Source organism: Acipenser ruthenus, chromosome 2 (assembly GCF_902713425.1).
Source record: "Acipenser ruthenus chromosome 2, fAciRut3.2 maternal haplotype, whole genome shotgun sequence".
Lineage (NCBI taxonomy): Eukaryota > Metazoa > Chordata > Actinopteri > Acipenseriformes > Acipenseridae > Acipenser > Acipenser ruthenus.
Window position 1 is genome coordinate 20,358,784 of NC_081190.1, and position 24,842 is coordinate 20,383,625.

At 35.0% G+C, this 24,842-nt stretch overlaps 1 protein-coding gene across 8 annotated transcripts; it reads right to left on the reverse strand.

The window, feature by feature from the left end:
* Positions 1 to 273: 273 nt before the first annotated feature.
* On the reverse strand, positions 274 to 24,527 carry LOC117409349 (receptor-type tyrosine-protein phosphatase kappa-like). 8 transcript variants are annotated; one of them, XM_058991528.1, is made up of 26 exons: positions 24,371 to 24,527; positions 19,892 to 20,077; positions 18,318 to 18,632; positions 17,893 to 17,984; positions 14,071 to 14,263; positions 13,627 to 13,729; positions 12,489 to 12,753; positions 11,822 to 11,861; positions 11,286 to 11,385; positions 10,913 to 10,977; positions 10,257 to 10,375; positions 9,729 to 9,816; positions 9,480 to 9,556; positions 9,359 to 9,395; positions 8,915 to 9,012; positions 6,623 to 6,739; positions 5,578 to 5,732; positions 4,836 to 4,971; positions 4,290 to 4,439; positions 3,515 to 3,605; positions 2,796 to 2,875; positions 2,421 to 2,555; positions 2,134 to 2,259; positions 1,526 to 1,677; positions 1,111 to 1,246; positions 677 to 880 (listed from the first exon to the last, which is right to left on the reverse strand). In XM_058991528.1, the coding sequence occupies exons 1-26, from the start codon at positions 24,489 to 24,491 to the stop codon at positions 812 to 814; spliced, it is 3,246 nt and encodes a 1,081-aa protein (XP_058847511.1). In that variant the 5' UTR covers positions 24,492 to 24,527; the 3' UTR covers positions 677 to 811. The 8 variants fall into 8 exon arrangements, with proteins under 8 accessions (XP_058847507.1, XP_058847511.1, XP_058847518.1 ...); XM_058991535.1 differs by having other exon boundaries at positions 2,421 to 2,507; positions 3,515 to 3,614; XM_058991520.1 differs by having other exon boundaries at positions 3,515 to 3,614.
* Between the last annotated feature and the right edge of the window lie 315 nt (positions 24,528 to 24,842).

A 24,842-nucleotide genomic window follows, 5' to 3' on the forward strand; every position in this document is an offset into this window, starting at 1 on the left:
CCATTATAAAGTAAAACTACGGTATGGTGCTGCCATTAACTTTAATACTGTTTTAGATTGTATCTAAATGGTGTTGGGTCTCTTTAAACGCCATCCTTAACCTAATGACAATGCAAGTTCCCTGTTGTTGTCTAGTAACCTACTTAAACTAAAGACCTTCCTGTTTAATACAGTGTACTGCTTAATATTGTATTACTGCAGTAATAATAATAATTTACAGTATATTCTTTAACAAACTTGACAATTCATTTTCATGAAGAAAGAAAAGAAAAATCAAGACAAACATATTTAATGGGCAAAATGATTGATAGTTACCCAAATCCAAAAGTTTGACTAATGTTTTCAAGAGTAGGTTTGTTTACAAAAGAGAATGCACGTATACAGATTAGTGAGTGATTTTTAGTTAAAATATACTATTAATTGATGTTTTAACTGTACTGGGTACAGTTTTATTTTGTTGTCCTACCACACCTTTCTTTGATAATAAAATCCACCAATTAATTTTTTTTACAGAGCTGCACATGGGTCTGGGAGAGGGATATTTTATGCTTATTCTAAGTCTTATTTTTAAAAGCAAATATCTATACACAGCATGAACTTTCCAAAATCATTTAAAAAACAGCCAAAGAGCTCTGTTATATCCCACTTTTCTCTGCACAAAATATTGTTGAGGAGTCTCTTTTATTTAACTGATATTCTTCTATATTCTGAAGAGCAGGTGTTGCAATAAATGTATGGCTTCTTGGACATTTCAGATGCAGTTCTTGGCACATCCATTGTTTCGTATATTATCCATTTATACTGCACTTTTTCAGTTTCCATAGGTTTCAACAAATGAATACAAGGACAAAGCCAATTTGTAACAAAATTGGTATTGTTGCTAGAAAAAAAAAAAAAAAAAAAAAACAGTCCATGAAGGAATTGTTGATAACATTTCCACAGTAAATACCTAGATTAACAGTATGGAAATTGATGTGTTTATCTTAATAATTTATTTTAAATTATTTCAAAAACAAGAATTATTTGACAGCAACTGCTTAATCTATAAATAAATAGACAAATGAATGAATAAATAAACTTATCTGAAAGTTGTTATAAAAGTTGAATTACTTTATTTTCAATTAACTGAGGTCGACTGCTCCTCAAGGTTTTGATTGCCTGAAATACATCAACCAGCCCTTCTTGCTTAATCTGTTCATGTATGATACTGGCAGCACAGAACAGACCACTCCTAGATGCCCCGTCCCTGGAAGCAGAGTTGTGTTACAGTTGATTTATTATTACTTAAGGCTTTTGGTGTGTATTAGACACGTATATGTACTGTGTTGGCTGCATTAACATCCTCTGCTTGTGAATTGGCTCAGAAATTAAACACTATAATGATACATACAATCCAACTACTGACTTCTGTAATTTTGGTCTAATGGGTACAAGGCATAAGGTATCATAATTGTGGCCCAAGTAGACTGCTTATACGGTATCATGCATAACATTATTTTGCTTCTTTTTTCTTTATTAACCTTACCAACATGTGACTAGGACAGTGCCATCATCTGGTTTCTGTTGCAAGCTCTGCACTTCTGTAAGCATCTTAATAATGGTGTCTGATCGTGGGAGACACTGGTGCATTAGCCAGTCCTTTAACTGTATGAGGTTAATCAGATGCACAGGAGTCTCCTGTTTGTGGTGAACACAAAGAAAACAAAAGTTCTAGTACTCAGGAAGTGCTATTAAACGTAAAAAAAAAAGTGTTATTGTTTTTTATTTGACTTTATAATTGTGCGGTATGCTCTATGCAGAGAATGACACACCCTTAAAGGTGATTGATTTCTCAGATTTCTCATTTATAATCATGATTGGACGCTTTACAAGTTCAGGGTGATTTAATCATCACCAGGCATTTCTAGAGAAACCCGTTTTACAAACCCAGCATTCAATCTAACCTTCATAAACTAGGAAACCTTTGTTTAAATAAAAATGTATCCATGTTTCTCTAAATTACCTTCTAGCTTGTTGGCAAAAAATGACAGTTTTAAACACTTTATGAAAACATGTATGGTTTATTATGCTTAAACATCTGAATCACTGGCTTTGAAAAATAGAAACTAATGACAGAAATCCATGTAATTCTACCTTTTTTTGTTTCCTGAGTTTCAGGCTTGTGACTGTATATCCTACAGACTGCTTTGTTAAGACCTTTTGGACATTGAACAGACCATAACTGCATTCTCCAGATTCAGGCCAAAATGCTGGATAAGTCTATAAGAGCAAAAAAGAAAGATTCACACCTACAGTAATAACATATAGTAGTATATGCAGTATATTGTACTGTGTAATATATAAAAATATGTACAATATACCACAGGCATTATAAACATTCACAGTACATACAATTTAATAATAGAAGCACCATACTGTACCTCATCTAGGTCTTGGATTTCATTCATTATGATCAATGTTGTGCAACTATAATCATATACCAATGCCCAAAAATCTGCAAGTGTTTCCTTTAAAGGTAAATGTGTGATTACAAAACCATATTGCTTATTGTAGCGCTGTGAAACATAAAATAAAAAATAAAAACATGTTGGTTGAAAAATGCTCAATTCTTTTTTTACATTTCTTTAGTATAGCCAAACATACAGCACAACAAAGACAGAAAAATATATTTATCTTCAAATAAAAGGCTTTTCAGTAATATAGACTGCTTCTACTGTATTATGTTGTTCTATGACAATTACAGGAGAATCTCACAGGCAATAACATTTGTCTACATTTTCATAATATACCCTTACATCAGCAAAGACTGCATTGATATAACTGGCAGATCCATTTTCATTTGTCAAGGACATGAGATGTGTTATTACATCATCTGCTGTAAAGAAAGAAAGAAAGAAAGATGAATATAAGATGAATATAGTGTTACAACAAAAGCATGCTGGAAATTTTACACCAAAAACTTTTGAAAAGACTAATTGAACCATATTTTTTCAAAGCGTTTTCTTCCAGTCTTTAATTAATTATTTTTTGAAAGGGGAAAACAAACCATGTTAATGTTATAACATGAGAAACAACCCCTTTGCGAGTGCTGAGAGAACTTGGATTATATAACTTTGCTGTTTGGTTCTAGTTTTGTAAAATTAACAGGCGTTTTATCTCTTTAAAAAAATAGGAGTTAATTAAAGACTAGAGTAAATGCTTTGACAATACAGTCCCTCATGAATAAATGCAGGGAAGTGAGATGGACAAGCGTATCAGTGTTCTGAAGGCTTCAGTGCACAATGCCTCATTTATGGGCTTCAGAACACTGGGCTGTGCTAATATGCTTTGCCACCGAACCTCATCACAATCAGACTTTTCAGAATAATTTTTTCAACAATGGAAACAACCATAGAACATCATACACATAATAGGATTTTAAAACAGTTAAGAGATTAAATATTATAGAAGTGTTGATGGTACAAAATATTCCTTTTAGTTCTGTGATGGAGCTACATAAATTCCTGTCACCTACCGGGCAGTATCTCTGAGTTTCTGTTCTTGTGTTTGTTGAGTTGTTTGTGAGCATTCCTACATGGACGGAACATGTATAAATCTGAAAACTTCTGAAGAGTCTAAACAGAACACAAAAAATAATTATATTAAAGTAAATGGAGCATTGTTCAAATATGAGGCCTAAAAGAGACCATAAGTATGTAGGACTTATTTGTGTGTGTGTGTGTGGGTGTGTGTGGGTGTGTGTGGGTGTGTGGGTGTATTTTGAAATTAAACATTTCTGGGTTTATTTTTAGAAAGGCTTTATGCAGACGGACAGAAATCAGTGTTTAATAGGAATTACTATGGTTCAAAAAGGCAATAGTAAGCGTACTGCACTTTTTTTAGAAATAAATTGTGAATAGCGGGTTGCAGGTAATATGGCAACAATGTATGTAACTGAAAAGGGTGAAATCAGCAAATTGGAAATGCATTGACCAATAGAATGAAAACTTTGGCCTCTGATTCTCCCTCGGATACCCAATCCATGGTGTTGGTTGATTAGGCGGGAGATGCTGAAAATAAAACTCGTAGCTAAGACCATTTATGTGGCGGTGGAAACCAATTAGGAAACAAGTAACTGGATCATTTAAATACTGGGAGGAGGGGATCACAGCCTAGCCCAACATTGCAAACTTACACAGGCATCACCAATGTATTAATTATACGCTTTTCAGCTTTTTGATTAAGAAAGGTGGCCGTCAGAATATGTTGTAGGGGCTGGCTCAATTTGGAGCACTCATTGTCATGTTTACCTCAAACTCCGTTGTGTACCTATCCTTTCCAGTTGCAGGATCAATCCATTCCATCCCTTTCATTTTATCATATAGGTCTTGAACTTCAACAGAAGTGTCTCCGCAAATAAGGAATTCTACCAGTGAATCATATAAAAATATGTATTGCTCCTGAAAGAAAGCACAGGCAATGTTTTACTATGTTATAGTTTGTTATATGATTTTTATTATTCAAATTTTAATCCTAAAAGCTCAAGAAGCACTTTGTTAGAAGTCAATACAAGCACTCCAAGTTTGTTACTGGCTGTCTCAACATCACCTATGTCTTGAGAGGTAGCAGGCAGGATGTTATAACTAAAATAAGTTGTACAAAGCTGTATAAGCTTGTGAAATGATTTCTTCATCAGTGAAGAGCAACACTGCTCCTTATAAATAAGGCTTGAGTCTTGTTCCAAGGTCAGCATTTGTCAATGCCAGACTCAACTACTTGCTAAAGAAAAAGTGATACTGCAGTACATATAATCATTATAAATGATAACATCTAACAAACTAGGGCATGTTACTTACCACTGTCTGGACCATATTTACTCGTTTCTCTCTCAGTTTTTTCACACATTGCATCACATCCACTTTCCCTTCTTCCTCTGCCCTTTTTAAGAGGCAGTCCAAGGCTATAAAAGTGCCAGTGCGACCAATTCCTGCACTATATAAAATAAACCGATTTGTTCGTCAATGCTTGTAATCATTCTTCAAATATCTACAGTATCTATCTATCTGAGTGTCACTTACTGTAGATATGAAACAATATGTAAAAATAAGCTCCAATTAAATAATAAAAAAAGACATGCACATAATTATAGTCATTATAGTCTAAAACAAGGGCAGTATATTTTGTACATGGTGTAGACTTCTAAAGTTATTCAGAAGTAAGTGAAAATCAGCAGGAAGGCACAGAATGGACAGCTCCATTTTCCCTCATCTCCACAAAGGAGCATCTTGGCAGGTAACACCATGAGAGATGATGACAGCCTGGCCATGTGGAGGGACTGAAGAATGCCCTCTTGGACAACGGATAAAACCTGAACTGAGACGAGAAGGGTCAGCCTCATACTAATCAGTGCATTCTTTACGTTTCAATCCCTGCTACAGTCTGTCTGTAGCAGACACAATTATTCAAAGAACTAAGCTACTTATGGTACTTTTAATTCAAGTTTTGTTTGAGCTTGCCCTATTACAGTTCTGTACGTGCAGTCACTGAAACAGCCGTGTACCTGTCTGTTTCTCCTCTGTACTGGTAATATTCTCTTACCTGCAATGCACAACAATAGGCCCACTGCCAGGTATGTTACATTCATTGACCCTTTTCAAAAGAGATCTCAGTCCAGTCAATTTTTTAGGCACCCCATGATCAGGCCAGGAAATGTAGTGAAACTGTGTTACTGTCCTTTCCATGGAAGAATCCTCCTAATGGAAAGAATATGTTTTGTACTGATTTCAACCACTGATAAGGTTGAATGAGGTTTTTTTTTTATTTTAAATAAATGATCACTTTGTGTTTGAACAAGTTACTAAGCAGCACTAAACAGCAACAGCAAAAGAGAATGACAGTGAACATGTTGCAATAAGCTTAATTTTCTATATAACATTTACTTTGTATAAAGTGTGTGTTTGCATTTTAAAACACATTGTTACAATTATATATTGTCTACAATATAATATGATTAATATGAATTGTTCGAATAAAGTAGCATGAACCTTAAACTCTGAGTAATGTCTATTCCTTGTTTGATGTGTTACTGTTTAATCTTAATGATCTCATAATAATGTTATGATGGTGGTAGAATAACATCTGATGAATGTTACATTACTGTTTATCATATTTTTAGCTGTATAAGTGTGACATATCAATTTGAACATAAAACATATCGAGATGGAATAAATTACAAAGAATAAGTACCATATTAATAAAACCCAACAAACACATGTTATAATATATTAAACAGGTTAAATATTAAGAACATGTAGATATAATAGAATATCCTTTTAAGATGAGGCATGCAGCACTTGAAGAAACATCCTCTGTATTTCCAGACTGTGAAGTGGGCTTATTTTAAACTATTGCAAAGTCAAGGGCAGCCAAACATACTGCCCGAGGAGTTTCTATAACACTGAAAATCTAAAATTACTTTCTTAAATATTTCATGAGATAAAAGATGCTGATGAAGAGGCGACAGCAAAGGCAGATTTACAAAATCATATGTGACATTGTATCTGTCTCCCACATATGCTGTTTTGGATACTCATTGGAACCAGTACCAAATTATTTGACAAAAATACAAATGTGTACATCTTACCTTTTTCACTCTGAATGTTCGGATAACAACTTCCAACGTTCTTTTTACACTTGATAGAGTGACAGTGAAATCACTGTACTGTTGTGACTGCTCGGGCCAGTACTTTACACATTTAGCCTGCAATATTGAAAAATAAATAAATAAATAAACAATCAGCTATTAAGTTGTATTGTGTTCAGATTTTTTTTCCACCAGAATTTTTCAGAACAACACAGTACAGTAATACATGAGTGTTACTTTTCTTGATGCCAATGACGGCAATGAAACTAGGCATGCTCATTACATTAGAAAACTGAAAACAATTCCACTACAGTGACAAGGGTGGTTAGATAGAGTATATGGGAAAATTGTTCAGTTCTTACTTTTCATATTTAGTCCAGTAGCATTCTGTATGACCGGGTCAGGTCAAAGATGGGTTATAGATGACGTGTGAAGATCTCTATTCTTTTGTGATGTTTTTTTTTTTCCATTTAGTGCCGAATTATTTTATCCCTGATTTTCGCCCTTATTTACAATGTCCAGCTATTTATTTTTTCCCCTCAACCGCAGCAATTCCCCACATGCCTCAGGAGAACTGAAGGTTCAGTGGGCGTTCTCAAATCCCATTACCAGGCCAGTTTCCTTTTTTACAACCAGGAACTCGAGAGCTACCGGGCTCTGGAGGACAAAGGCCAGCCCTGCAGGTGTCCGCCTGAACTCACTAGGTGCCTGGCCAGTAGGGTCCGCTGTAGTCTGATGAGGAGAAACAGTCCATGATGGTTTTGCCTCTCTAACCTGCAGGAGCGCCAATGCGATGCTCCCTCCAGAATCCCCAGTGAAGACCAGCCACTTCACACAGCCAGAACCCTGCAAACCTGCGCTCCTCTGACTCTATCACTCACCCTGCATACCATGTGAGCCACTCGCAGACCCCCCTCTTGGGAGTCTTAGGTATGACAGGGTGACCCTATGTACTGTAGGCCGGCTGATAGTGATGCATTGGTGGGCAATGTATTGGCTGGCACACTATTGGTTTCAGTTTATAGGCTAGAATGTAAGTGGTGGGAGGGCTCCTGTCGATATATAGTATAGGCAAGAACATAGTCTCAGCTGAAATTAGTTAGAGCCACTGGGCTGTTTTAGGACAACCGATACTGCAAGCTGTACGAGAGCATGGGTTGTGTTGGATATTGTCACTTCTTGGTGCATTGTTGAGACCCATTTGAGTGCCTGCGACCAACCAAGAAGTGACACTATCCAGCACAACCCATGCCCTGAAGTGCCTTATTGCTTTTATAAAACAGATTTAAAAGCGTTTTATAAAAAAGAAAGGAGAAATCTATATAGTTTCTAAAGATTTATTAACATTTTGAGGTCTAATCTTCCACAATAGAAAATAGTCCCTAGGAACTAAAAATAATATTCAAGTAAAACATTTTGATTATTTTTCAGTAAAAGCAATATATATATTTTTTAATAACTTTAATTTAAAGACTTTAAATAACTATAAAAACTTTGCTTAGATGTGTTTCAGTTCATTTTTCTGACTTTAAATAACTATATATAAAAAAAAACCTTGCTTAGTTGTATATCTGTGAGGTGCCTGCCTATATTCTATGTGAATATTCTATGTGTCATTGTTGTTGGGTACTGTAAAACAAGAAAATTTCACGAGCAAAAAAAATCCTGTTTTACAGTAATTCACTCCCATTGGCGTGTATACCAAACAGCGCAAGAGTTAAGGTGCTTTGTTGGGATGAAGATTATTAATTATTAAGTAATTAAAGTCAAATTGTATTTTTTTTCCATAAAGCCAGTCATTTAAGCATTTAACAGACCAATTGGTTTATTTTGTGGTATTAATTTCATTTCGAGTTTTTTTCTAGCACGTGAATATTACATTTGTTGTACCTGCAGAGAGTGAGTGCGCGGTAGTAAAGGAGGAGAGACAGTGAAGAAAGACAAGAAGAGCCGGATGGTTAAGACATCGCGTGTAGTAATGTAAATACTGTCAAAAATATAAAAATATCCACAGTTAAAAATTAATGAAGAGTCAGTTTCACAAAACCACGGCAGATACCTACTAGAAGGAGGACAATAAAACGGAATATCTGACACCTGGATCCGACCGAAGATACAGAAAATGACTGGTATGTATTACAAATAAAATACCAAAACAGCTTCTTGTTTGAAATAGCAAACTGGTTCGTAGTGCAAATTAATATAAACTGGAACATATGACAATCCATCGGCCATTATCAGACTTTCTTTTTAACTTTTATTAAGTTTTAACAAGAAATGTAGTTTTTTTACCTTTTCCTGCTCAATTAGGTTTGTAAGCATCACAATGACTTCTGATTTCTCTTGCCAAATCATCCTCCAAAACTCATCTACAGTTGATGCCAGAGGGCCTTCAGAGTTAAATGAATAAATATTTCATACAGAAAAATACAGATGTTTTCATAAACAGTATGCCACAGTTTTTATAGTTTGTCAAGACATGTAAACCATATCGCTTGAAACATTAATGTTAATCTTTTATAAGGGCCAGGCAAACATCAGAAATGCTTCCACTTTTCCATCTGTCCCTTGACAAATCAATTTGTTATGGCAATGGAACTCCTGACATTCTGCAATATTTAAAAGCGGCAGCATTATTGCAAATCAGTTGATTGTAAAAGCTTCAAAAATTACTCAGATACTGATATATTTTAAAATATAAAATAGCTAATGTAACATGACGTATCCATCGCATACCTTGTGTAGCTATGTAGCAATTTGTTTTTTTGTATCCCTGTAAAATTAAAATAAAAATCGTTGCTGTAAACCAATGTTAATTTATATTGAAGTAATGTATTCATCCAAAATGTGTACTTACATCCAGATAGCTGGCATTGATATAATCAGAATCCTCTTTATTGCTGGTTGCTTGTAGGACAACACGAGATTGATCATCTAAAAGCAGACATAGAAATACATTACTGCACATAATCACTGGCGATGCATTAATATTTATTTCTAATGTATATTTTCAATAATTACCTGCCATGATTAAACATATTTCTCAGTGGACCCATGACAGGTCCCTGACTGTGTTAGAATAGAAGGGATGATCAATGGTACTTACAAGGTGTGATATTTATATATCGATTCTTCCCTTTGTTGTGTGGCTGAGTTGCAACTGTATTTGGATGTATCAAATCACATGGAATACTCTGACATCATGAGAAATAAAGCAATTAGATTCACAATCAAACAAACTGTGACGCCTCTATGGTTTTCAATATACAGTGAAACTGATTTAGCATTGTTTAGCTAAAAATAGTATATTTATATGCAATAGTATCTAAATACATGCAATGCATTTGAACACTAAAGCCATAAAATTGCATCATTCACCAAAACTTTATTATACTAATAAAGTGAGCATTCACATTTCCCTGGATTCATAATACTTGTTGAAATGAATGGTGCAAATCAAAGCATAATAAAGTATGCTTCTTGTATTTCTATTTATGAATTGTATATTCATATTCTGTTTTAAGTGGTACCAATACCAAGACTTATTCTGCACTGGTACTGTATAATATTTTTTAATAGTATCTGTGAAACAGGCAGTTTTTAACAATGCTTATTGGAATAAGATCTTTCTTACGCTATATTCTTTGGCGAGACCCACACTTTCTTCATCGTCTTCATTCTCATACTCCAGTTTCTTTTTTCTGATCGCATATGTTAATAAATCCTTCACTTGAATTTCTGTATCCACATTCCCTGCAACATGTTATGATAGAATGTAATGTGAAACGTAATGTGTCGTGGTTACTTCATGCTTACCTTTGTACTACTCTTTTATCATCCTGTACAGCGAATCAGGTTTGTTAATGAGATCTAAAAAAATACATTGAGCAATAGCGAGCCCTGGACCAAAGGAGAAGTGAATAAGATTTGTTTTCCTCTAAACGTGTTAAAAACATAGACATTGCGCAACAGTTTATAACTAACTGAAACACAGAGGAACACAAAAGCTTTTCAAATAAGTCAGTCATTTATTAAGGAGTTAATTTTTTCACTATAAAGATCTAACAAGTAGCAGCAGAAAGTCTTTAAGTTTATTTTTATATGCCAAGCCTCCGAGGCAGGGAGGCGAGCTTCGTCTGCTCCCCAGAGGAAGATGCAGTTGCTGAGGTGGTGACGAAGAGGAATTAAAGGTAAAAAGTGCAAAAAAAACAAATAAGGGCTTGACCGGGGTTTAAATAACAAGGCTAATTAAAGCACACCATGGTTAGGCTAAGGAATGCCATGGATTACCTTTATTTATCAGTGAAATACTTTCCATCTCCTCAGTGTTGCGTTGACATTTTCTGGATAATCTCCTATAAACGATTGAAACAGTGTACAATGTTTTCTGAAATCTTGTGCTATTTCTTCTCTCACCAGGTATGGTACCAAACTGTTTAGGCTGATGAAAATTAACAGGCAGACATCCTCTCGTGTCATGAAACTTACACAGCAAGCAACTTTGAAAACAAATGTTTTTTTTAAACAACATTTGGAGAATTAAGTTATCACATTTTTTAAATGTACTGTATTAAGACACCAAAACAAGTTAAATAAAATGTACATGTTTACATACCTGATTGTGTGGATGTACATGCATTTCGTCAGATTTTGTTTAACATACCTGTAACCTATTGCCATTGCAAGTATAATAACCAGAATCCCCAGTGATGAGCCAGAGGCTACCCACGCTGCATTGCTTTCTTTAACAATCCTTGGGGATACTGAACAGCACAAAAAATACGTCACCAAGAAGACAGAAAGAGAGACAAACTTTAAATAAAATGAAAAAAGTATACAAGTAAAGCATACATTTAGACAATGGAAAGCTCAAGCAACTAGAATAATACTGTATATTAATGTAAAAAAAAAAAAAACAGTCATGGATAATTTGTGGTTGTTGTGGTGAAGAGGAGACACCAGGATTTTTTTTTGCTTTATATAGGCCAGACATATACTGCATGTGTATTATCACTAAATACGATGATGTGACCTATACTACAGTATGATGGCAGTATAGTGCTTGACGGACTGTAAACTTCCTGTCTTCTTTTACTAATTTCTTAATTGTAAATATCTCAGAATTGTCAGTGTCTTGTGAATCTCTATTGAAAAGACTATTAATGTATTACAGTGCCTTAATCCAATCGTGATACTCACCACTAAATGAATCATATTCACTGCAGGAGTACTTTGTGACCTTAAATATATTTAAAGAAAAATAGTTTACTTTCAGCAGCTTTGAAATGGGATATGCAAAACACATAATATTGTGGCCAACATAATTTCCCCTTCAGATTTTATTGTTCACCTATACTGTTATTCTAAGTTTTTAATTAGCTCTTGCTGCCTGCTAGTGAGATTGCAAATGTATATACTATAATAAAATGTCTGGAAGAACAGAATCCCAATTTTACAACACAAAATAAATATGAAGAATGAGATCAAAGCTAGGGGAGATTGCACTGTAAAAATAATATGGTAAACTATGTCTAATGTTTAAATTATATGGTTAATATACAGTATATATATATATATATATATATATATATATATATATATATATATATATATATATATATATATATATTTGTAGTCAAAAGTTTACATATCCCAATGGAAATTTATTGAAAACAAAGAATTTTAGGAAAAATCTTTTGTAGCAAAAGTTTTGCTTTTGTGGATGAGGAAGAAAAGTTACAAGAAATTGATGTCTACAATTATTTATTTCAGCAATTTCTTTTGCAAAAATCCTTTATATATATATATATATATATATATATATATATATATATATATATATATATATATATATATATGCTGTTACCTTATTCCAAGTGCTGACGATCCGAATAATAGCTGTATAATGTGCTTCAGGCAACAGTGGAGCATTGTAATAGCCTTGGTACATGTTGCCATCTCCTATTGTAAACGCACTTCCAAGAGCACTGCCTGGAATCTCAGCAGTAATGTACAAGTCATTACTTGCAGCGGAGTTGAATGCTGGTATGTCACTTCTTTGGCACATGTCTGATAGACTTCTTTTACTTGGTAATTTTTTTTTCAGTTTCTTTATTATAATTTGATATGCACTGCAAATAAATTATAAAGCAAAGAAGAATATTAAGTTATTACTTAACCGGATGTTTCTTACCACACAGTGAAAAATGTTGACAGTCCAGTTTGTTTGCATTCCCTACCACTAATTTTAGCAATAGCACACCATCAAGATACCTTAATTGAAGCAATGAGTTCAAGATTATATACAAGTTATCTGGTATAAACAGTAAAGATATTAATTAATTTGATCAAGGTATCAAGCCCCTCCAACAACAGTATCATGGTATCAAATAAGAGCCTGTTATCTCCTACACTATTACAATCATAGCCCATCATATTACAGGTAATAATTATGTTTCTTTCATAAAAATAAATTAAGAATATTGCCAGAATTTACCAGTAGGGGGTGAATGGGCACTGCTGAGATCTGAATCCTAAAACCAAGTCTCAACTGTCAAACAGTCAAAAATGCAATTCATGTACCAGCGTGTTGATTTCACAAGACTTTCTAAAGTAAACATCAAATCCAAGAAACCTATCCCTTCCCAGACTAGAATACTGCTCTCACTGTATCCCCAGCCATCTCCACCTCTGTCAGGAATCAGGAATCAGCAGCATAATAATATCATTGGTATGACGGACACCATTCACCACGAACAGCTAAGGCTGTTCTGTAATTATAATGAGGCTGTCAGCACACGTCAGTAGAGATACTGGGTCCTCAGCAACCCCCCCCCCCCCCCCCCCCCCTCCACTACACACTATCATTAGATATTGAACGCAACATCAATCATTTATGAGTTGTTAAATCTGGATGCTTTTTGCAGTTACAGTGCAGTAGTAAAGCATTCTAGATAAAAAATGCTTTTGGGAAAAAAAAGAACAAAGATAGAGGCTTAACTTACCTGATTGGTCCATTGACTTCCGCAACAAGTTTCAGTGGAAGAACAGCAGTTGCATCAGTGATGTTATAAACCAACATTCCACTCACTTCAGGAGGCTCGGGTTCTTTACAGTGGAGATACAAATATTAACCCAGTACTAATAACCCTTTTCAAAACCCAGAAATATCTGGTGTGATGGCATGGAAAACATTATACCGAGAATACATCACATCATCATGCTGCAGGTGCAACTGCAGTAACACTTAGAGATTAGTGTTTATTTTAGAGATTCAAGACAGTTACTCATTATGCATGTGTAATAAATTGGATCTAGATTAAATATTGGCTAAATATTAAATGGTAATATTGGACAGCATCTTATTTATCTTGGAGCAACAGTGGTATGAAAACATATTCATACAATATATATATATATAATAGCTTTGTAAGTTCTCTTTATCTTACCACTTATATCTGTTTCAAATGTTATATTTGAAGATTTTCCTAAACCGGCAGATGTGCGTCCAGAAAGCAGCACAGTGTAATTGGTTCCTTTTTTCATCTTATTTAGTTGGTATTCTGTACAAGGTGAACTGATGTTGATTATATATTGTTCAGCAAAGCTTGCATTATAACTTCTTTTGCCTATACATGTCAACTTTAAAAGAATACAAAAAAAGGTTAGACAAAATGGATACACTTTAAAATACAGGTACATTAACTACTCTGTACCGTACTTACAAAACTATGAGATGCTCAAGAAAATAACTTTGTTAACTTCCTTCCTTGCAATCCCATGTTCTGTCCTTGCACTCACTTCGCTCGAGACGTGTGACTGCCCAACTGTTCTGATTCCTATGACATCTAAACGTTATTTTATTACTTTGACAGATACATATGCAGTATAAAGAGCAGTACATAAACAGCATGTAGTTACACTGTAGTTACCCTTTAAGAATCCTTACAACATGCACTTGACTATGATTGTTAGGATGGAACTCCATACGTTCACAATCTATTTAACAATACCACTTTCACACACAAATGCCGCTACTGAGCCGTCTCAGAGATGTTAAAAAAATTTAAAATAACCATTCACACAGCACGGAATTGCACAATCTATGCTGGTATAATACCATCATAACCCTTTCACACAGCCAAAGGGATCCTGTGAGTACAACTTTCAAACCTGTCAGTCAACAGATCGTTTTCATGGCAACGGAAACAAAACAAAACAAAACAAAAAAATAAATAAGCAGAATAACATGGGTAAGCTGCTTAAAAAAAAAAAAGGAATGTGATAAGCTTTCAGAATGAAACGTGACACACTGTCAAAATAAAAACATTACAAAGTTAGTACTGGGTGTGACCTCCCTGAGCATTAACACAATCCTGGCAGCGTTGATGCATAGACCTGATCAGCCTCTGGATAGACTGCTGTGGGATGTTCCGCCACTGGCTGGTTGCGTTTGTCTTCTGTGGATGGCACTGGCGATTTGGTCCCACAGATGTTCTACTGGACTCAGGTCAGGAGAAAAAGCTGGGCACGTCAAGACCTCCACATTGTTTTCTTGAAGTCGTGCAATTGTAATCGCTGTTCTTGTGTAAATTAAAATCATGTCTTTTTGAATGGCTATTTACACAGATTCTTAATCAACTCATTTTGATAATTTTAACTCAACTCAAATACCAAACACTGAGCACCTGGCGTTTTTATGAAATGACATGACTTGAGCTCAGTATTGTGTGATCACAAGGAACAATACTACTCAAAAAATCAACAAACCTGTCTGCTCACAATTTTAAATGTAAATAACATAATTTCACTGGGCGCCTATGAGGGTTTGAGAGTAAAGAAAGGCTTGAGGGGCAGCAAGCTTGAAGCGAGTGCTTGAGTTAGACATAGGACAGGCTGGGCAGATCCCTGTACTCAAAGGACCGGGTCAGGCAGCATCCTCTGGCTGCTGAGTGGCTTGAGATGAGTAAGGGCCAGGACAAGACATACAAACAAGACACTATGAACTCTCACAGAGGAGGATGAGAGACAGAACACACTTGAAAGATGAAGCTCTCAAATCCAGGGCAGCATCTTCTGGCTGCTGGGCAACAAGGAGAATGAGGCATAGAGAACAAAAAGACAGATCCCGTCACTACTCAGGCAGCATCCTCAGGCAGCAATGGCTGGCAGCTGGGTGGCGTGGAGAGTTAGTTAAAAGTGCCTCGGGTCCGTATAGGAGAGACGAAGGAAGAGAACCCCTCCCCCTGATATTTGTATAAATCCTGATTACCCATAATTCTATAGTTACTGCTTTCTCTCACCTTAACTCGAAAGCTACTTGTATATATATATATATATATATATATATATATATATATATATATATATATATATATATATATATATATATATATATATATCCTGTTGTGTCTGTTGCTTGCTTTGAGTTTCCTCTGCATTCTCGAGAAGTCCCCTGATCACATTAACTGGATTTGAGCAGGGTCTGTGCCCCCAAATTCTACTGCACAGTTCAAAGTGCTGCATCTGTTTAGTAGCTGCCACTATTGTAAAGTTACAATTCCTTAACTTCTTCCGATATCCAATTACTATCTCGTTCTTGATCAGCCATTGTATTTGAAGAAAATGAAAGTGTGTAACACCGACAACAAAAATACCCAACACATCCGGTATACAGTCACGTGGGATTATTATTTTGTCCAGGATGACTTACAATTGTTACAAGATATCACATTATTTTTACATACATACATTATTTTTTACATACAATTACCCATTTATACAGTTGGGTTTTTACTGGAGCAATCTAGGTAAAAGTACTTTGCTCAAGGGTACAGCAGCAGTGTCCCCCACCTGGGATTGAACCCACAACCCTCCGGGCAAGAGTCCAGAGCCCTAACCACTACTCCACACTGCTGCCCTAAATATTGACTTTCAATCTACACCCACTATAGCGCCTCAGTGGCGGTATAGCCTTTCACACAGGCAGTTATGACGGTTCAGTGCCGTCTCAGAACCACCTTGCGAGGTGGTTCAGAGACGGCATTAAATATAACGGTTCTGTGGCGGTATAGGCAATTCACACAGACCTATAAGCCGCTTCAGTGGCGGTTCTGAAACGTCATAACTCCTCTGTGTGAAAGCACCTTAATTGTTAATGATAATGAGTGTTAACTTGATGCGTATATATTTTGTTGCTGTTAATATTTTGCAATGAATTCCTAAAATTAATTTAAATATTTAAGACACTGCACTCTTTGGATTATTAGAATACATATACTGTACTTGTTATTAATTTAAGTTTGTATAAATGGTTTAGTCTTATAGATAGACATTAACTATTGAATATTTGGTAAACTATATAGTCCCCACTATGTAGCTCCTTACCCACACTGAGATGTGGTCAGGACCTTTTATGCTTACTAGTTTATTTTTTAGCACAGTTGCACGCTGTTTAGCTGTCGATTCTGTGTCAAGTTGTTTTGTAGGCTTCTTTTCCAATGTATTTCGTCTAATTTTATGTTTGACATATTACAGTCAAGTTATAATGGTAGTTTATGAATCTATATGTAATTTATGTTATAGTTGTAAGATATATTTTGGATATTACAGCAGTAGCAATAATTTCAAATGGTTCATTACAATTTCAATGGATTTTGATAATGGATCATTTGTTCGCGTTGAAAGCAATCTCATGTTCACGGTATTCATAACCCAGTAAAAATAATATCCTATTTAGGGAAACAAAACTGTGACATTGCCTTCCTGGAAGAGATGCATTTGACTGAGGAAGAATCTCTTAAACTTAAATGCAGATGGGTGGGCCATGTCATTGCATCCTGTTACAGTTCTAAATCTAGGGGAGTTGCTATCCTTATCAATAAAATATTAAGATATACATTAGTGGATACTGTCAAAGATGAGGAGGGACGCTTGATAGCAATTAAAATTGTTACCTTTTAGTTAGTATTTATGCACCCAACATAAATAATAATTCATTTTTTGCAAACCTTTCAAAAAACATTTATAACTTGGGGGCAGCACCGGTAATCATAGTAAATACCATTAACACAAATATTGACAGTTTGTACTTAAAAAATAGAACATGAACCACCGACGAGATTGGTCTCATAGATTGCTGAAGAACTTTCAACTCATCTGCAAGGGAATATACTTTTTATTCTTGTCCTCACCAGTCATACTCAAGAATTGTATGTGTCTTTTCTATAAAATACTGCACAATTTTTAGAAACAGTTGTTAAAAAAAATACCTCATATCCAAGAATGCGTCCATGGCAGTTTGACATATTCCATTTTATCTTTGGATTATTGTTATCTTTAGATAAAGAGGGGGGTTCTGGAACTGTAATGAAATGAAAACTCATTGGCAACAATCCTATTAAAATAAAATCATTTTGACAAGGAGCCAGGTATAAAGCAATACTTTTTACAATAGTTCATTATCTTTTCGAATTTCAAACTGCAAAACATCACGTTAACAATAAAACTACAGAAATGACAACATTCGTCACCCCAGGACCGTAAGGGTATCTGTAAACTCACATTTGATGACTCATAGATAAGCACTGTAGTTGACCATTGTCCTCTATCAGCCTTCACACAATGATAATTAGGTACTGTATTAACAGTACATAAGCAGTCAGGGTGTTTATTTTTGAAGGAAATGGCTGCTTACCCGTCTCACTTGTGTTTACTGATATGGTCTTCCGGATTTCTTTTTGATAACCATCACCATAGTGAAACATCTCATTAAATGTAATTGCGTAGAGGGAAAATGGCATCAAGGACTCATAAATGAATTCTTCTGTTGCATTGTTTTTTACATGGCTCATAGTTTCTTCCGTTTTATCGCACTCTACTCCATAGTTGCGTTTTAGTTGACATTTGGCTGTTACCTTGTAACGATATGAACGACTATATATGGAATTCCAGGATACTTTAATTGTATCATGTGTGATGGTTATATTATGTGTCATTATCATGGGTTTCTCTGAAAGAAACATTAAAATTAAAATATAACATTTTGGAAGTTAACAGTATACTGTTGCATCATACAGTTTACCAAAGTACTACCAGAAACTGACAACAGGCAACCAGGGTTTGGGACTGAGTGGGACCTGTTTAATCCTCCATACACCTTAATCCTGATTTGATTACACCTTAATCCTGATTTGAAGTAGCAACCCTGCTGTTCAGGACCGGGCCTGGCTGTTTGCATCTACTCTTGGTGCAGACTATTTTCAATCTTAACCATAAAGACTAGTGATTGCTGACCTGCGGCTGCCCTCAATCTAACTATCAATTGCTACACTGTTTTAAAGTTGATTTTGAAAGCACTAGTACACTTCCTGAAGAGTATTTATCCTTGTGTCAATGAAGCTGGGTTGATTTATCTGGTTTACCTTTTAAAAAAAGCAGCGTTTCATTATAGTCATTCACTTTTCATCCATTATCAAACTCTGTTAACAGTAGTAGATTTCTGCTAACACCATTATTTACAGTATAATACACAAGGCATACATCTACCTACCTCTCCACAGTCAGACAATTCTTCACTTCATTATTAATTATTTTAGTTTTTATAATCATGAAGATGCAATAGTTGTATAGGGAATAACAAACATATACTGTAATACATATATTAAAGGGTACGTAAGGACCTTTTAATTTTATTGTGTTACATGTTCCCATGTGTTGCTACAACTGTTTACTGTGGACCTCTCAGAACTACATTTCCCATCATCCTCCTGCTCACATATGTAGCTGAGATGGATTTACTAGTGGATTTAAAAAAGTGGTCAAAATGTTAAAAAAAAAAATACAACACAACAATATACACACCTTACGTAAACAGTTGTAGCTACACATGAGAACATGTAACAAAATTAAAAGGTCCTTATGTACCCTTTAAGGACTCACAGGTTTTATTGAGCAGAATGTAGAAAACATTGAATATGTAATACTGGTACCTCCTGGCACAGTATTTTCACTTACCACAGCTGACTATAAATTGCTCCCCTGGGTCATAGCTGATTTTGAATGCACTAATGACGTTGCCTGATGTTTATTGTTGCTAATGACATTGCCTTTGAGTTGACTTATTTGAATTATTCTTTGAAAACACACACAACAGACTAATGTAAGTGTAATCTATCCCTCCAATCCATAATCAAACGCTGTCTGCAAACTGTCTTTCTATTAACACCATTATTGCTCACACTACAATACACAAGGCCTTCATCCACCTACCTCTGCACTTGAAATCAGTCTTTTTCTTGTTCCATTTCACATTTTTACAAGTCAATGTGTCCTTTGTTTTACCATTAGACAGTTCATATCCACTGTCGCAGGTTATAGTCAATGTTTCATTAACTGAGTAATATTGTTGGTCAGGTTGCACCCAGCTGTTTGGGTTTTTTGGCCTGGAACACGATGCTGCATTAAAAATAATAATAATTATATATATATATATATATATATATATATATATATATATATATATATATATATCTATATATATATATGTATGCAGTGTGACCCACAGACTATCTAAAAATAATATAATAAAGAATAAGAAAAGACAAATGGTCATAATCTGTTAAAATGTAACATGCTTTTTATATTCATTGTGGCATCTGCTTCCCTTACAAAAGTTTGCCACAGAAATGTTACACAGTACACCTGAAGTTTACATTTCCCATGCAGTTACCTATCTGTGCTTTACCAATGCTTTTACTTTGCTTTACTGTACTTTGCCATGCTTTTACCACAGAATATTGTTTAGTTAGGGTGTTGTTTTTAGGTACAGGGTTGTATTTAAACAACAGTTTTGTGTCTGGGATGTTTTCTCTGCTCTGATGTTGGATGCCAGTATTGTTCATATTAAAAGTCTGAGTTATGTGCTGAAACTGCAGGCAATGAAGTTTAAAACACAAATAAATACAAATTAAAAAACACAAATACAAATTAAAAAACACATGCAAATTGAAAAACACAAAAACAAATAAAAAACAGAACTACAAATTGAAAAACACAAATACAAATTGAAAAACACAAATGCAAAAAACTGAAAACACAAAAAATAAAAGCCCGAAACACAAAAACAAAAGCAGAAAACGCAAAAGCAGGAAACACAAATACAAAAACAGAAAACACAAATCCAAAAATCTCACAACACAACGGAAGCAATTTCACAACGGAAATACATCACAATGGGGGCCGCTCCTTCAGATACCCCAGCACAGTCTCCATCTGTTTCTGAAGTTGTTTCTTAGAAAACCTAAGTTCAGTCTTTAGTAACTACCAGTATCTTTAGTTACGATACCAATTATAACATTGACAGAAATATACCACCACAGCCAACTAAGTTACTAAAGTCTCAACTTGCTCTTTCTAAACAGCTCTAACCAGCCCATCCAGGATTCCACGATTCCGCAATCGTGGAAAAAAATCACAGAATTTGCTCTCTCCCGCAGAATTTTCAATTTTTTGCAAAAAAATGAAAACTCAAACATTTGCTTCCTACTATCACTGTACATGTCACTAGAGTGCATACACACTATTTGTGTAGTGAGAAGTGTGGCAGGGTTTCAGTGTAAACTTTAGTTCAGCCATGGAGAGAGTCTTAAGGCCATCAGTGAGCTCTGGAAACAAATCTAAATACAACGGCAAAAGATAAGACACAAATGCAAAATGCAAGTCCAGTATTTCCAATGACTCACCGTCATAGCTTCTGTTAAAACAGCAGAAGACTGTGAAACGACCATGGATAGACAAACAGTGACTACTGAAGAACGGAATAAGGTAAGGTTATTATTATTATTATTATTATTATTATTATTATTATTATTATTATTATTATTATTATTATTATTTTATAAAAGGAGATTTTTTCTATTACTCCTATGTGAAAGGTCAGTGAAAAACAATTGGGACCTTGCTTGTACTCCCTATGTTGCAGGTCCTGAAAGATGTCATTCTAAGGCCCTATTCACACAGGACTAAACATCACCAGATTTTCAGTTTGCTCTGGAATTTTTACTGACATCAGGGAAAATTTAGTCCCGTGCGAATCGTCCATTTCATTTTACCCCAGATAATTTTTCCAGCGGTCCACCACTTGTTTTACAGGGCAGCAAGACCTCCTGTAAAATTTCAAACTCACTCATTGTGAGTATTTTTAGTCATGTGCGAATCGACCATGTCAGTGTTATGTTAGAATTAATATCAGTATTTCCGGGTTATTCGCCTCAACGCTTTAAAAATGGATGCTTTCAGCAACGCATTCGAAAGCTTTTCTGGGTGTGAATCAGCAAGAGAACAAACATTTGTTTGACAAGCAATTCAGAAAAGAAGACAAATTAAGACACGATCGTATCAGTCTCTACTGATGCTGCGAAGTGCTTCAATCTTCACCGTACTCGGTAGGTTTTGCAATTTCTTTTTATTTTCAGTGTCATTATTTTTTTCATAATCTTGTTTGTTTAGGGAAAATGAAACAAAAATAGATTTCAAATGGAGTTGACTGTACACAGAAAACTAAAGGTTATGTTATTATAATTATTTATTCTTTTATTTTTTGGTGTTGTCGGCATTGCCTCTGCCCGTTGGCTTTCAGCCTCCATTTTTGCATTGTTTTACATCCGGTTAACTGTTCACAGATCACATGCAAAAGCGCCTCTTCTCGCGACAATTTAGCATTTTATTAAATTTTGTTTTAATTAAATGCAAATTAAACTTTTCTAGTCCACGTCTGGGAGGTTACAGGACCTCGTCCGCTTTTGACCAACTCTGAGGACACCCCGTCCTGTGCGAATAGTACTTAATTATATATGGAAATACACACTTTTTTTGTACATGGTGTAGTAACATGAATGCTCAAAAAGGAAGGGGGCAGCGAACTATATTAGATATTATCCGGTTACTTGGGATGACAACATTTTTGTGAAAATCCTCTTCTGTTTTTAAATCGTTACTTTGTTTGTGGTTTGTGATGGCAGCACTTTCACATTGTGGCCTTGGTCAAAGAAACAAAAAAGCTAGTTTATCAGCCAATCAGTGTCGCTTGTCACTGTTTCCAAGGGCTTGTCACAGCTTCCAAACTATTTCTATGTGCTGTGCTGTCTTGATGTGGATACGTTTTAAAATTACAACATTTTGGTGAAAAACAAGTGTTTCTAAAATACCCTGTTACATTTGTACAAAAATGCTCCAAGTCTAGTTCACATTTGATAAACAGTGCACTTGTACCTTTGCTAATTTGAATCCCAGTGCAACACTACAATCTTATTCTGCTAGGCAATTGTTATTGTTACTAATGTGATTAAATATAGTCATATGTTTTGGCCATAACAGTATTTAATTTATTTTTTAAGAATTGTTATGTTTTATGTATATATTAAAAAATGACATCCAATATTTATTGTTATTTGTTTATTTAGCAGACGCCTTTATCCACGGCGACTTACAGAGACCAGGGTGTGTGAACTATGCATCAGCTGCAGAATCACTTACACTTACGTCTCACCCGAAAGATGGAGCACAAGGAGGTTAAGTGACTTGCTGAAGCTCACACAATGAGTCAGTGGTTGAGGTGGGATTTGAACCGGGGATCTCTTAGTTACAAGCCCTTTTATTTAACCACTGGACCACACAGCCTCCTGTGTGGTCCAGTGGTTAAAAAAGTGAACTCTTTGCTTTATTGTATGTGTGTTTTTATCGATTTCCATAAAATACGGCAAACATGTTTGTGCTGTTTTTTTAGTAATGCGATTTAATAATAATAATAATAATAATAATAATAACAATAATAATAATAATAATAATAATAATAATAATAATAATAATAATAATAATAATAATGAATTTAACTAACTGTGACTTTTTCTTATTTATTTATACTCATTAACACTGTTTTTCACAGAATTTGACAGAAAACACTTCTACCGCGGATTTCCGTAGTGACTATCTAACCTCCAGAAACAGGTGGAGACTGTGCTGGGGTATCTGGTGCAGTGGCCTCAATCATGATACATTTCCATTGTGAAATGACTTCCGTTGTGTTGTGGGCTTTTTATATTGTGGGGGTTTTTGTGTTTCCTGCTTTTGTTTTTTTGTGTTTTCAGTTTTTTGCATTTGTGTTTTTTGATTTGTATTTGTTTTCAATTTGCATTTGTTTTTTGATTTGTATTTGTGTTTTTTGATTTGTGTTTTGCACTTCAGGGCCATCGGATGAAACCACTATATTCAGGCATAATTAAACTTTACATGTAAAATGTTGTTCCTGATGTATTGTACTAGCAAGTCAATATTGAAACCTAAAAATACAATTCTGTGAAATACAGGTGAATACAGTGCCCAATACAAGACCACTTACAAATTGTTTTAGGATTATAAATAGACTAAATGAACATAATTTAGGAAACTATCAGCAGTCTGTGCCAATCATACTTACTCTTCATTAATTGTATTTGTATAATCACCAACAGTCTAGAAGAGGTGAACATCAAAACTTTACATCATCCATTTAATCAGAATAACTGCTAATTACTACATTGACTACAATTATATTAACTCGATTGGCAGAAGAAAATCAATGTGTCTAACAATGGTTTAGTCTTAACTTTTAACAAGAGTCTACATCTAATACAACTCCCTGTTTCCCTCAGTTTAAACATCTCCACAGGGTATAAATGGCAGAAATATTAGTAGAAAACAGAACATTCTTACCACTACTGTCTCTTGGTTTAGCTGCTCCATTGTTTCCATTGAATTCAGCTGCTGTATATGCAAGAATAGCAAATGATACCAGGCTGGCAGCATGAAGCTGCCCTGTAGTCAAGATGAACATTTTCTTACTCTTTGCAAAAAAGAAGCTACATGTATTATTTAAGCAGCACCACAAGAATCGTTATCACTTTCTGTGGTTTTAATCTTACGTATATATATGTTAAACAGCTTCCTGTAAAAATGTGTTTCAGCAAAAACAATATGATTGGAAGCTACTGCAGAAAACCACTGGGTGTTGGGTACTGAGCAGGAGAAAGATTGGTTTTGGTTTATTTGAACTATGAAATAATAGTGCCCGTCAATGAATCCGAAAGCAATGGGGCTAACGAAAGTCATTGTCAACTTCCATACGGTAGAGCCTTCATTGAGAGGACACTGTCCTTTTTAGAGACTATGCCAGATACTTGATTGC

Coding starts and splice junctions, on each gene's coding strand:
- LOC117409349 (XM_058991520.1), bottom strand. CDS start 24,491: ATGTTCATCTTGACTACAGGGCAGCTTCATGCTGCCAGCCTGGTATCA. Junction 13,730..14,070: donor ATTTGAAACAGATATAAGTG/GTAAGATAAAGA, acceptor TCCACTGTAAAG/AACCCGAGCCTCCTGAAGTG. Junction 5,733..6,622: donor GAACATTCAGAGTGAAAAAG/GTAAGATGTACA, acceptor TCTTTCCATTAG/GAGGATTCTTCCATGGAAAG.